The 14,042-nt window shown below is 33.0% G+C and overlaps 2 protein-coding genes across 2 annotated transcripts; one reads left to right on the top strand and one right to left on the bottom strand.

The window, feature by feature from the left end:
• Positions 1 to 12: 12 nt before the first annotated feature.
• LOC134725743 (translation machinery-associated protein 16-like) lies at positions 13 to 1,825 on the top strand. Its single transcript, XM_063589795.1, has 2 exons — positions 13 to 17; positions 1,219 to 1,825. The coding sequence occupies exon 2, from the start codon at positions 1,219 to 1,221 to the stop codon at positions 1,753 to 1,755; it is 537 nt and encodes a 178-aa protein (XP_063445865.1). The 5' UTR covers positions 13 to 17; the 3' UTR covers positions 1,756 to 1,825.
• Positions 1,826 to 10,427: 8,602 nt separating this feature from the next.
• LOC134725742 (proliferating cell nuclear antigen-like) lies at positions 10,428 to 14,035 on the bottom strand. The gene is made up of 6 exons (XM_063589794.1): positions 13,618 to 14,035; positions 12,475 to 12,572; positions 12,208 to 12,275; positions 11,550 to 11,694; positions 10,945 to 11,118; positions 10,428 to 10,572 (listed from the first exon to the last, which is right to left on the bottom strand). The coding sequence occupies exons 1-6, from the start codon at positions 13,836 to 13,838 to the stop codon at positions 10,493 to 10,495; spliced, it is 786 nt and encodes a 261-aa protein (XP_063445864.1). The 5' UTR covers positions 13,839 to 14,035; the 3' UTR covers positions 10,428 to 10,492.
• Positions 14,036 to 14,042: the final 7 nt, after the last annotated feature.

Here is a 14,042-nt window from a genome sequence, read left to right as displayed (position 1 = left end):
TGCCCGCGTGCTTGGAGGTTAGTCGTTAATATAGTCGACCACCATGGTCGTACAACACCACTGTATTATCATTTTAATGTTTGTGTATTTGTCGTTCTTTTTTTTTCGTCCAGTATTAAAATAGTTATGTTAACAAAGGATACATTCAATAAAATATCTGTACTCGGCCAGTCTTGTATATAGGATCCGTTCGCACCAAAACACATTCGCCACTTGGGTCCATTCGCCCCCTATTTTTAGGCAAATGCCGCTAAGTCGTCGTCGGAAAATCTAATTTGCAATCATAATAAGGTGGGATGACGAGAACCTCAGTGTCTGATGAGAGCACCATGAATCCAAATTAAGATATGTTTATATTCAGAGTTGTATCATATTCGATCACTCTGTCCTCAGTAAACATGCATGAAATATTTGCCACTGGACCTAAGCCTTTGGCAGCAAGAAATCAAACAGAGGTGTTAGTTGTTAATTTCCGAGTTTCCCCGATCACAAGCATTAACCTGCTGATCTGTAAAATTGTATTAAAAGCGGTTACAAAAATACTCGTACTATTCCAATCAACACTGATGTACAATGTACATGTATTTAACGATTAGTGACACATGTGGAGCAGGTCTGCCTTCCCTACCGGAGCACCTGAGATCAACCCGGTTTTTGGTAGGTTCATGTTGCTGTTGTACTCCTGTGTGTGACATGTTTACCTATTAAGTCTTGTTTGTTTTGTTTACACATCGTTGTCACAAAAAAAGCATTTCATTAATAAATAAATAAATATAATATGGAATTTGATGCGACTATCATACATGTGAGAGGTTAAGCTAGCTTTAAAAACAGGTTTAATCCATCATTTTCTTCTTAAGATAATGCCTGTACCAATTCAGGAATAGGGTAGTTTTCAGTTTTCCAATCGTTTGATGTGTTGGAGATTTTGATTCTGCCATTTGATTAGGGACTTTCTGTTTTGAATTTCATCGGAGTTCAGTATTTTTGTGATTTTACTTTTTACATAAACATGATAAATGCACATGCCTTCTCTTGGTGGTGGAATCTTTGCTTTCTTTTGCTGATCACATGAAGAAAAGCATAAAGGAGTATTTCTCTGAGGTCGGGTTGTTGTCTCTTTGACTCATTCCCCATTTCCATTCTCATTTTTTTTTCTTCATAAAAAAATTATTCATTTGTAACTGTATTTATAAAAACGTATTATTCATATTTCAGATGCCGAAGGCCGACAAAAATAAGGTTAGCCAAAAGCAAAAGCCCGTCCATCCATTGAGTAGAAAAGCACAAGTGTTATCGAAGCAAGTTGCTCGTGAACAACGAGTAAATCACAGCCATGCCAAAACAACGATAAAGAACGACGTAATTGCACAAAAGTTGATTTGGTTTCAACAAGAAGTTGACCAAGAGAGAAAAGATTTTACAAAGAGGGATTTAATCGAATATACTAAGCAATACTTGCGGCGATTTGACGATGAACTAGATCAGATTGCTATTATTAAAGCTGTAGGAAATCGCCAAGGACATCAACATACAGCTAGAAAATCAGCCATTCAGTTAAGTATCGAACGGGACCAGCAGATGTTAGAGACCAGTGGATTAGAGGTCCCGGATATTATTAATGGGAACCATTTGGACACTTTTAGAAAATGGGATGGAGATTTATTTGCAGTTCAAAACATTAAAACAAGAAAACTGTTCAAGAAAGACTTTGAAGAAGTTCCTGTAGAAGCGACAGAGAAAACAACTGAATAATTTAGAAAACGAATTTTGCAATAAATTTGAATTAAATACAACTTGAAATTTAGATTGAATTCAGAACGGATTGTTTTGTTGAACATTTTATTGATTATTCCTTTTCATCAGTCTTTCTGCGTATATTATATATATATATATATATATTACAATATATATTACAACTTACCGGTATATCCCATCCTAAACTAAATTCATCCTTTATAAAGTAATCGGTAGCATGTCATGAGGGGAGATAGGAGTGGTCCTAGCTAATCCCGAAATCCCGGGCTTCAAAATACGAAATCCCGAGGTCCTGAAATCCGAAAAAAAAAGAATTCCCGGATCCCGAAATCCCGAGCTTAAAAACATCCGATCCCGGAGTCCCGATAAAGGGCATATCCCCCTCTGTCATATTGGCATTGCTATTCATATAAAAAAAAAGATGTGGTATGCTTGCAATGAGACAACTCTCCATAAGAGACCAAATAACACAGAAATTAACAACTATAGATAATTGTACGGCCTTTAAAAATGAGCAAACCCCATACCGTATATATAGTCAGCTATAAGAGGCCCCGAAATTACAAATGTAAAATAATTCAAACGAGAAAACTAACGTCAATCTAAAATTTCTGCATCTAGTGGTATCTTTTTTTTTATATATAAAAATCGGTTATAGATTTACTTGGTAATGATTAATATTGAAAAATATTGATTTTAGTTGAAATGATGGGACATTTTTTTTTAGGGGAAACTCACTTTTTACCTACGACTGTACATATACATGTGGTTTTTGTTGTTAGGTTTTTGTCGAGCCTTCCGGACTTTAGTCGAAAAAGCGAGACTAAGCGATCCTACATTCCGTCGGCGTCGGCGTCGTCGTCGGCGGCGTCCACAAATATTCACTCTGTGGTTAAAGTTTTTGAAATTTTAATAACTTTCTTAAACTACACTGGATTTTTACCAAACTTGGACAGAAGCTTGTTTATGATCATAAGATAGTATCCAGAAGTAAATTTTGTAAAAATAAAATTCCATTTTTTCCGTATTTTACTTATTAATGGACTTAGTTTTTTCTGCGGGAAACATAACATTCACTCTGTGGTTAAAGTTTTTAGAATTTTAATAACTTTCTTAAACTATCCTGGGTTTGTACCAAACTTGGAGGGAAGCTTGTTTATGATCATAAGATAGTATCCAGAAGTAAATTTTGTAAAAATAAAATTCCATTTTTTCCATATTTTACTTATAAATGGACTTAGTTTTTTCTGCGGGGAAACATAACATTCACTCTGTGGTTAAAGTTTTTAGAATTTTAATAACTTTCTAAAACTATCCTGGGTTTGTACCAAACTTGGACAGAAGCTTGTGTATGATCATAAGATAGTATCCAGAAGTAAATTTTGTAAAAAGATAAATCCATTTTTTCCGTATTTTACTTTTAAACGGACTTAGTTTTCTGCGGGGAAACATTACATTCACTCTGTGGTTAAAGTTTTAAAAATTTTAATAACTTTCTTAAACTATCCTGGGTTTGTACCAAACTTGGACAGAAGCTTATTTATGATCATAAGATAGTATCCAGAAGTAAATTTTGTAAAAAGATAACTCCATTTTTTCTGTATTTTACTTTTAAATGGACTTAGATTTTCTTCCAGTTAACATTACATACAGTCTGCAGTTAAAGTTTTCAAAAAATTTATTAGATTCATTAGCTATCCTAGATTGTTACCAAGCTTGGACAGAAGCTTCTTACAATCATAAGATAGTATCAAGAGAAATATTTTTATTGATTTTTTTCCTCATTTTTGTTTAGCCTGCAATTTACAGCAAAAGTAGGCGAGACACTGGGTTCCGCGGAACCCTTACAAATTTTTTTTACATGCACTCGTTTGACAAATGTAGAACAATTTCTTTTCCAATCCACGTATAAAAGCTCTAGATTCATCACTCATCTTGTAAAAACATACTTTTTAAGTAAATGAGTGGTGTACGCAGTCTTCACGAAAAAATGTTGGACCTACAAAGCCCGGGGCGAAAGTATGTTTAACCATTTTCATATGAAAGCCTTCTAAGCCACACTTATAACACTCTTATAAGGTGTGCGTTTTGGCTTTATAGTTTAGACAGCCTTTTACCACAGTTATTCCATTACTTATATGCAAGAGTATTTATTAACACCGTCAATGATCAATGACATGTCAGATTTTGGATATCAGAATCTACTTGTAAAATTAAATGTATGATTTCTCATTTACAAGACATTTATATCGTGTCAAAAATTTGACAATTCAAATTCACAGTATCAAGCTGGCATAAATTGTCCGAAATAGTGTATCGGGCTGAAATCTGCAAAGATACTGCAAGCCGACTGTATGTGGTGAATGGAAGTACACATGTCAATCTGATCTTAAACCCACTTCCATGGTTCTCTTGCAAATCATAACTAGAGGCTCTCTGTGGCGTATCTAGAAATTTTCAAGTGGGGGCCCGCTACAGCGATTCCCTATATAAGCACCGAAATTTTTTTCTCCCAAAAAGGGGAGACCCGGGCACCTTAATCCGCTTCTGGCTCTAAAGCTAAATTTGGTCTATTTGCAAGCAGCATATTAAACAAAGGACAATAGAAATTATGATAAAATTGTTTTTTGGTGATGTGTTTGTCAATCTCACTTTACTGAACATCTGGCGGTTTACAATTCTGTAAACAATTTTACCCCATGTCAGATTTGCTGTAAATCCTTTGGTTTCAGAGATATAAGCCAAAATCTGCATTTAACAACTATGTTCTATTTTTAGCCATGGCGGCTTTCGGACACATTTTTTAAATAAGATACCCGATGATGATTGTGGCTAAGTAGGTTTTTTTTTGTATTCATTCAGTTGTTCCATTTGTTAACTTAACTCTGAATGTGTTCGTGGACAGATGTTTTTGTGTTCTGTTAAAATTGTTCCTTTTAAAATGGTTATACAATGATGACTGATGTACCCATATTTGGACTTATTGTATTTGTTGTGTCGGTTTTGTTAACGCATCTATGTCAATATAACGGAATTTGGTGAAACTGTCATTAAAGTGAGAGGGTTAGCGTTATACTATAGAACCAGGTTCAATCCACCATTGTTTTCATTTGAAAATACCTGTACCAAGTCGGGAATATGACAGTTTTTGTCCATTTTTTGTTATTTGATTTTGCCATGTGATCATGGACTTTCCGAATTGATTTTCCTCAAAGTTCAGTATTTTTGTGATTTTACTTTTGGTGAAAAGGAACACCACAAAAATTCAAAGGTGACCAGTGTTATATGGTAATAACCTGGTGTAAAAGTTTCTCAACAATTGGAGGAGGCAAACTTAAACGGAAACAAACCATCTTTGAGACGTACATATACAACTAAGCCTTACCATAATAAAATGCTTCGCTAAGCGCAGCCTGATACGACCACAGAACAGTTGGGGCAAGCTTGATACTGTCTGATTTTGGATCGTGAACAGATTTCCGACACCAAATAAATGCAAAGATCTTACAAATCTATTGAAAAATACAATGCAATTGAATTTGAAGTTAGAAAAAAAATACGAATCCCTTGATGTACAATCTCAGAGAGATCCATACTTTACAAGATATTCTTTGAAATTATAACCAAATGCTCCGCAGGGCGCATCTTTATACGACCGCAGAGGTTGAACCATGAACGATTGGGGCAAGTATGGACACAACATTCAAGCTGGATTGAGCTCTAAATTTGGATTGTGATTAAATAGTTGACACAGAATGAATGTGGTCTAATGAACTTAAAATTTTTGTTTTGCCTTTGAGCAATTCACTATGCTGTTGAATATTAATCCTCTCAAAAAAATGTTTCAAGAAATTTCCTTTTTATTTATGAAATTTCAAATGAGAAAAATTGAAAAAAAATTTGCTACTGCACAATTGAAGATTTCTTGTTATTGCTGAGTACTGTGCAATTGAAAATTTCTTGCTATTGCACAATTCTTAATATAATAATTTTATTTAGATCCCTATTTGGACCAACTTGAAAACTGGGCCCATAATAAAAAATCTAAGTACATGTTTGGATTCAGCCAAAGAACCCCAATACTTCAATTTTTGGCAAAATCAAACTAAGTTTAATTTTGGACCCTTTGGACTTTAATGTAGACCAATTTGAAAACAGGACCAAAAATTAAGAATCTACATAGTTAGATTTGGCATATGAAAGAACCCCAATTATTCATTTTTTTATGAAATCAAACAAAGTGATTTTGGACCCCAATTTGGACCAACTTGAAAACTGGGCCAATAATCAAAAATCTAAAGTACATTTTAAGATTCAGCATAAAAAAGAACCCCAAGGATTCAATTTTTGTCAAAATCAAACCGAAGTTTAATTTTGGACCCTTAAGACATTATTGTAGACCAATTTGAAAACGGGACCAAATATTAACCAGATGCTCCGCACGGCGTAGCTTTATACGACCGCAGAGGTTGAACCCTGAACGGTTGGGGCAAGTATGGACACAGCATTCAAGCTGGATTCCGCTCTAAATTTGGATTGTGATTAAATAGTTGACACAGCATAGGTTGCTGACACAGAATGAATGTATTTATGAACTTAAAATTTTTGTTTTCTCTTAGAGCAATTCACTATGCTGTTGAATATTAATCCTCTCAAAAAAATGTTTGAAGAAATTTTTTTTATTTATGAAATTTCAAATGAGAAAAAATGAACCCAATTTTTTATTCACATCCCCCTTTCCCTTATTCCAAAACTAATTTCAATTAAAATATTCTAATGGAGTTTGCAACAATTACTACTCATTTAAATACATCATAAAATATTAAGATGTAAAAAAACTGCTTGTTATCACTGAATGGTAAAGATTATTTAAATTTATCAGTTGGTAGTAAAAAGTGAATATACATTGTATATTGTATATAACAAAGATTTAAGTTGATTCTGGACAAAGAAAGATAACTCCAATTAAAAAAAATTCTTGCAGATATTTCTTGCTTACTATACTGGACAAAGAAAGATAACTCTTAATTAAAAAAAAATTTGACATTTCACAATATTGTGAAATTAGATATTTCTTGCCATTGCACAATACTGTGCAATTGAAAAGACTTGCTATTGCACAATACTTAATATAATAATTTTAGATCCTGATTTGGACCAACTTGAAAACTGGGCCCATAATCAAAAATCTAAGTACATGTTTAGATTCAGCATATCAAAGAGAATTTAATTTTTGTTAAAATCAAACTTAGTTTAATTTTGGACCCTTTGCACTTTTATTTAGACCAATTTTAAAACTGGACCAAAAATTAAAAATCTACATACACAGTTAGATTTGGCATATCAAAGAACCCCAATTATTCAATTTTTGATGAAATCAAACAATGTTTAATTTTGGACCTGGATTTGGGCCAACTTGAAAACTGGGCCAATAATCAAAAATCTAAGTACATTTTTAGGTTCAGCATATCAAAGAACCCCAAGGTTTCAATTTTTGTTAAAATCAAACTAAGTTTAATTTTGGACCCTTTGGACCTTAATATAGACCAATTTGAAAACGGGACCAAAAATTAAGAATCTACATACACAGTTAGATTCGGCATATTAAAGAACCCCAATTATTCAATTTTGATGAAATCAAACAAAGTTTAATTTTGGACCCTTTGGGCCCCTTTTTCCTTGACTGTTGGGACCAAAACTCCAAAAATCAATACCAACCTTCCTTTTATAGTCATAAACCTTGTGTTTAAATTTCATAGATTTCTATTTACTTATACTAACGCTATGGTGCGAAAACCAAGAAAAATGCTTATTTGGGTCCCTTTTGGCCCCCAATTCCTAAACTGTTGGGACCGAAACTCCCAAAATCAATACCAACCTTCCTTTTGTGGTCATAAACATTGTGTTTAAAGTTCATTTATTTCTATTTACTTTAACTAAAGTTATTGTGCGAAAACCAAGAATAATGCTTATTTGGGCCCTTTTTTGGCCCCTAATTCCTAAACTGTTGAACCAAAACTCCCAAAATCAATCCCAACCTTTCTTTTGTGGTCATAAACCTTGTGTCAAAATTTCATAGATTTCTATGAACTTAAACTAAAGTTATAGTGCGAAAACCAAGAAAATGCTTATTTGGGCCCTTTTTGGCCCCTAATTCCTAAAATGTTGGGACCAAAACTCCCAAAATCAATACCAGCCTTCCTTTTATGGTCATAAACCTTGTGTTAAAATTTCATAGATTTCTATTCACTTTTACTAAAGTTAGAGTGCGAAAACTAAAAGTATTCGGACGACGACGCCAACGTGATAGCAATCTACGACGAAAATTTTTTCAAAATTTGCGGTCGTATAAAAACCTACATACAGTTAGATTCGGCATATCAAAGAACCCCAGTTATTCAATTTTTTTGATGAAATCAAACAAAGTTTAATTTTGGACCCTTTGGGCCACTTATTCCTAAACTGTTAGGACCAAAACCTCCACTCAATACCAACCTTCCTTTTATGGTCATAAACCTTGTGTTTAAATTCCAGATTTCTATTTACTAATACTAAGTTACGGTGCGAAAACCAAGAAAAATGCTTATTTGGACCTAATTCCTAACTGTTAGAACCAAACTCCCAAAATTTTCTTTTGAGGTCATAAACATTGTGTCAAAATTTCATAGATTTCTATTTACCTAAACTAAAGTTACTGTGCGAACAAGAAAATGCTTATTTGAGCCCTTTTTGGCCCCCCCAGATTCCTGAAATGTTGGGATCCAACCTTCCTTTTTGTGGTCATAACCCTTGTGTTAAAATTTCATAGATTTCTGTTTACTTTGAAATACTAAAGTTAGTGTGCAAAAACCAAGAAAAATGCTTATTTGGGACCTTTTTTTGGCCCCTAATTCCTAAACTGTTTGGACCAAAACTCCCAAAATCAATCCCAACCTTCCTTTTGTGCTCATACCTTGTGTTTAAATTTCATAGATTTCTGTTAACTTATACTAAAGTTAAGAGTGCGAAAACAAAGTATTCGGACGACGACAACGTGATAGCAATATACGACGATTTTTTTTCCAAAAATTGCGGTGGGGTAAAAAGGATAGTTTTCGTCCACCCACCAAATTCCTTCATGTATGGGGTAATTAACCCCAAATTCTTACACAAAAGTTATTGTCTGGAAACGAGAAAAATGCCGTGTTTGGCCCCCAAAATGAATCCCAACCTTCTACTTGTATTCAACATTATGGTACAATTTCAGAGCAATAGAAATACAAATGTTTTTATCTGAAACTAGAAAATGCGTTTTTGGACCCTTTTCTCTCTCAATGATTTGGACCATCATACCAACCTCTTTTTAGTTGTTCTAACCCTTTTTAAAAAAATTCAGAGATCAATCCGCTTAAACTTAAGTTATTGTCCAGAAACCCAACAAGTTTTCATAGACGACAACATCATACCATTAAACAATCCTACAAAAAATTTTGCATTTGTATTAAAATGGACAAGTTGGGAATATCATGAATAAAAAGTGTTCCCCTACAAAATATGTTAAGAAAAGTAATATCCTTCCCCCTATTGTTATTTGACGACAAAATGCTTGTTTTTGGTCCAGAGTTGCTGAATGTTTGATCAGATTTCATTGGGATATATTCATCAATTATACACATTTCTATCATGCTTTCAAACCTCAAATAAAGTAGCCCTAATGCTAACTCTAGTGCTGACCACATGATCTATTTTAAGCTGTAGTAACAATGTTGATTTATGGACCCTTGTCAGAACTTTTTTTACAAGACAAAGACAGCAACAAAGTGGTAGTACAAGCTCAACCTAAAAATCCAAAAATGCCCTACTTTTAACAGTAAGATTTGCTCTTTAGATATTGTACGACACAGTGATGAACAGCAATTCATCCCATTTAGGACTGGCGCATGAAGATTTTAAAGTATTTTTTTTTAACCAAATTGTTAGACGAGGCTGCTGTAACTGCAATCTAGAACATTGATCCTGCTGATTTGATGGAAGATAAGCTCATCAAAGCTGGCTGTGATATGATAAAACACAACACATCATAACCAGTTTGATGATCTCTTCAACCTCAACTTCCAAAACTTTACTGGTGTTGGTAGACTTCTTGATACATCACAGCTGTGCTGGTAGATTTTTCTGGATACATCACAGCTGTGTTGGTAAACTTTTCAGGATAGATCACTTGATTGACTGTACTAGATGTTTCAAAGCTGGTTTGACTACTGAAACATCACATTTGGTTTAATACACTTTCAAAATCAAAAATCACTAGGAGCAAGATGCTTCAAGTCTTTCCAAGCTTTGTTTTATACAGGGATCTAAAAACACTTAATATTATACATATAACTTGAGGTATGTACCCATCTTTCCAGAGGATCCTGAAATGGCTTTACACTCAATATTATAAGGTATGTACCCATCTGTCCAGAGGATCCTGAAATGTCTTTAAAACGGGAAGTAGAATTGAACATTTTCAGGTCCTTAAATATAGCTAAGCTTGGACACAGATCTGATTGATAGACTAACAACAGTATGTTAGAAATCAAAACAAAAGAAGTTTGAAATTTTGAAGCAAAACCCCTTAAAGACATGTCTACATCCCAGCATCATGCTTACAATTATGTCAAGTTTCAAAAAATGAAAACAAACAGTTTGACCTGTACATTTATATAATAATTTATGCAAAATTTCATTCATATGTTTGTGTAATTGTTTTCTAATTTTCATCCTGTTCTTCAATTTTTGGTGCCAGGTAATATTTGAGAAAGCCCATGTCTGCGATCTTGTACTCGACAACTGAAAAATAAAGTACAATTATTATATTAAGTATTTTATGAAGGTGAATGAATTGAAGAATTGTAAAATTAAATATAAATGGCAAAAATGTTGAATTGATAATTTTTTTTATTTTGCTTTTTCTGTTACACCTCTGTAATTGTAAAATTAAATGTAAATGGCAAAATGCTGATTTGATATTTTTTAATTCTGTTTTCTATTACACCCCTGTAAAAACAAATAATTTTCAAAAACACCGCTTTTTAAATGATGTGTCCTAGAGATCAAGATTAACCATACAACCATAAATGCGGTTTAAAAAAAATAATTACAAAATCTATACCTTGCCCCCCTAAATACAGATAAATTTTATATCTTGAATTGTGCACCTACCTAATGGGACATCCTGGGACATTGACAGACAGACTTGTGGTGATAATGGGGTTGCCTTGGCAAAATAATTCAAATAACGCAATGCAAAGGTTAGAGAGACTGCTTGATTCATTTCAATGATGACTGCTTCCTCTTCTTTGTCCGAGCTTGAGTTCTGTGCCAATTTTATGTTCCCTAAAATATAATCATTTCATATAATTATAAACAAAGTTGACGACAGAATGATGTTCTACAATTTATTCCATTGATAATTCCTGAAAGACATCAGGGACATAACACATGCCAGAAGAATAGAACAAAAGCCCAAAATAAACTGGATTCGTTATGTTTTTGATACCAATGTTAGTGGGAAAGGGTAATCCACAAATTATATGTTCATTTAAAACATTACTGCAACCCACATATTTCATGTTTTCTCGTCTAAATCAACCACATTTTTCGCTTGTTAATTTTGCGGGTTTAAATCAGATTGGCAATTCTTCAACCATTTCTGTCAATTTCACAATTCAAGATTAAATTTCTGTCCTAATGAGTATTCTATTCCTTCAATTCATTGTAAATGGTTTCAGGATATTAGTCAATACAATAACTGATTTCTACAGTACCTGATCCAGTGTCTCCACTTGTTGAAAATTTAACACCTTCTTTAGTACAGCATATCACAACAGAGTCTCCAAACTGACTCAAATCTCTACATATTCTCTGGAATTCTCCTGATGGCAGTTTAACAACACTGCTGTATTCTGTGTCCTAAAATAATTAAATAGTTCTTTATAGATATACTTTGAACATCTATAAAGAACTAACAGAAACTTTGTGGATAGTTTTGAAATCTTTGCCATTGACGTTCTGCATTAGAATAATTTTGTTAGAGTTCTTCGCATAATTGGTGATCAGTTGCTTCCATACCTTGTAGAAATAATATTACAGAAGATGAGTATGAAGTCAGTGGTTAATTGATTATCGATTATGAATTTCGAAACAGCAGTTGTCTTCAGTGTTATTGTTGGCTTTTTGAAACCTCTCCCGTTCTCTTTTAGAGAATATTTTAAGCCATTTTTTTTCAAATTGGGGTTCTTCTCCAGGGAAAAAAACCTTTATTCTTTGATAATTTAAGGCAAACGTTTAACAATATCACTAGCCTTAATCAAACAAATTTTTTTTAAAAACTTTTGTTAAAATCGATCATATAATTTTTTTATCATTTCCAGATTAACTGATTCGATCGGTTATTTAATTTCCCCAAGTTAGAAAAATACTTACTGGAATTCCCAACTGTTCAGCATCAATGTCCAACAGTTTCATTTCATAATCCGAAACCTTTTCATTATCTGAAATTAGAACAGTAAAACCATTATAGGAATATTAATGCTGCAATTAGTAAAAACAACAATTTGTAAAGTAAGTGTTTTAAAGCCCATGTAGGCAACATTTTGAACTGGAGTTATCTTTCTTTTTCCAGATGTAGTAGTATAAGTTTTCATGACGAAGAAAGAGTATACACAACATTTTGTGAATTATTATACTTACTTTGAGATTCGAACATAAATGTGACAGTATCTGCATTGTCACTGGCCTTCATAGTAATCACATCATCATTGCCTGCACATTTAAGTATTTTTGACATGCTGAAAAAAGATGATTACATTTTATGTGTGCAATTACAAATAATCCACATTTTAAAACAGATCTTTAATAATATTGGTACCTTCAATCTTCTTTACAAATGTTCAGAAGAAGCTTCAGATTCGGAGTACATGTATATACAAGTCTCTGGTAGATTGTGGTCTAAATTAAAGTACATGTACTGTACATAAAAAAAATAAACCCTAGGACATACCCCAGTTGTGTGGCAGTGCCAAATAATCTTAAATAATAAAATTGGTTTGCTTCAAAATATTATATAATTGATTACACTACAGGTGTGTATATAATAAGATAATTGTATTAGCCAAGTGTTTGAAGTGATTAAATATTCTCACATTGCCATTGGCAAAGGTGTGGGTCTACTAATAAACCAATTATGAATTAAAGGCTCCTGATAGGACTAGTCCAAATAATTATGACGTCTGGCAAGGCTATTTTAATTTTTTTTTCTGGGACGCGGCGTCCCAGAAAAAAAAAAAATTTAGCCGTCCCAGACGTCATAATTATTTGGACTACTGATAGGACATACACAACAATACACACAATGCTTTCACATTATTTTTGTAAAACAGTGTCCTAATGCCTTAATATTTTCATGTTCATCATTTTTTATGATTTAACTGTACTACTTTTTTTCAAATGAATATGGGATTTCTCAAAAATTTCATCTCGCCTTAAAGTTTAAAAAAAAGATTTTCAATAAACATTGCAATAAAAGTGTATTATAAAAGGTAAAAAAAAACATTAAAATAAAAAAAAAACGTTTAAATCAATATAGCCTAGTACGCAAATTGAAAGAAATACAAATTAGAATCTAACAGCTACGTGACCAACTCTAACCCGCTGAAATTGTAAATTCCTTTTTGAATTGTGAAGATAAAACCCTTCTATTTATAATATACAAACCTCACAATTTGTCAGCATCTTCAACATGTTCAACTACAATTCAAACGGAAATTTCAATTTTAATACTGCAAGTCGGAAAAGTAATTTTATAAGAGAAATATAATTTAAGATGATACTTACGTTGCCAGATTCATTCCCATTGATAAATTTCTGTCGCATCTGTAAGTTTCAAATCCATCACTTCTGATATTCAAAGATACTAAACTGACATGAGAACTGTCCATAGCTTGTAATGCTATTCCCGTACTACTACAGTCAAAAATTGCTTCACTAAGCAAGTCTTTCACGGCTTCTAAAACCTTCTTTAACAAAGAACCTTGTACTAATCTTGCTTCAAACATTTTGGAAATAGTTAAAAATAAAGAAAAAAACAAATTGTCAACGAATAACTTAAATGTTATCACAAAGAATAAATAATTGTGTACAGAAAGCACTGTCTCTTTGTTGCCAAAACTACTTGGATACTTGTACTTCGCTTCCTTTCACACCAAGCTCGTCAGCATTATTGAGTAACTCGCGCTAAAATAGCAAATGGCGGGAACGTT

This window comes from Mytilus trossulus, chromosome 7 (assembly GCF_036588685.1).
Source record: "Mytilus trossulus isolate FHL-02 chromosome 7, PNRI_Mtr1.1.1.hap1, whole genome shotgun sequence".
Taxonomy (NCBI): domain Eukaryota; kingdom Metazoa; phylum Mollusca; class Bivalvia; order Mytilida; family Mytilidae; genus Mytilus; species Mytilus trossulus.
The sequence above is the reverse complement of the archived record's forward strand: the minus strand, read 5'-3'. Positions and strand labels throughout refer to the sequence as shown.

Excerpts from the sequence above, each read along its gene's own strand:
- LOC134725743 (XM_063589795.1), top strand. The coding sequence starts at position 1,219 with ATGCCGAAGGCCGACAAAAATAAGGTTAGCCAAAAGCAAAAGCCCGTC.
- LOC134725742 (XM_063589794.1), bottom strand. The coding sequence starts at position 13,838 with ATGTTTGAAGCAAGATTAGTACAAGGTTCTTTGTTAAAGAAGGTTTTA. Across the intron at positions 12,573-13,617 it reads ATGGGAATGAATCTGGCAAC|CATGTCAAAAATACTTAAAT; the intron begins GTAAGTATCATC and ends ATCTTTTTTCAG. Across the intron at positions 11,695-12,207 it reads CTGAACAGTTGGGAATTCCA|GACACAGAATACAGCAGTGT; the intron begins GTAAGTATTTTT and ends TAATTATTTTAG.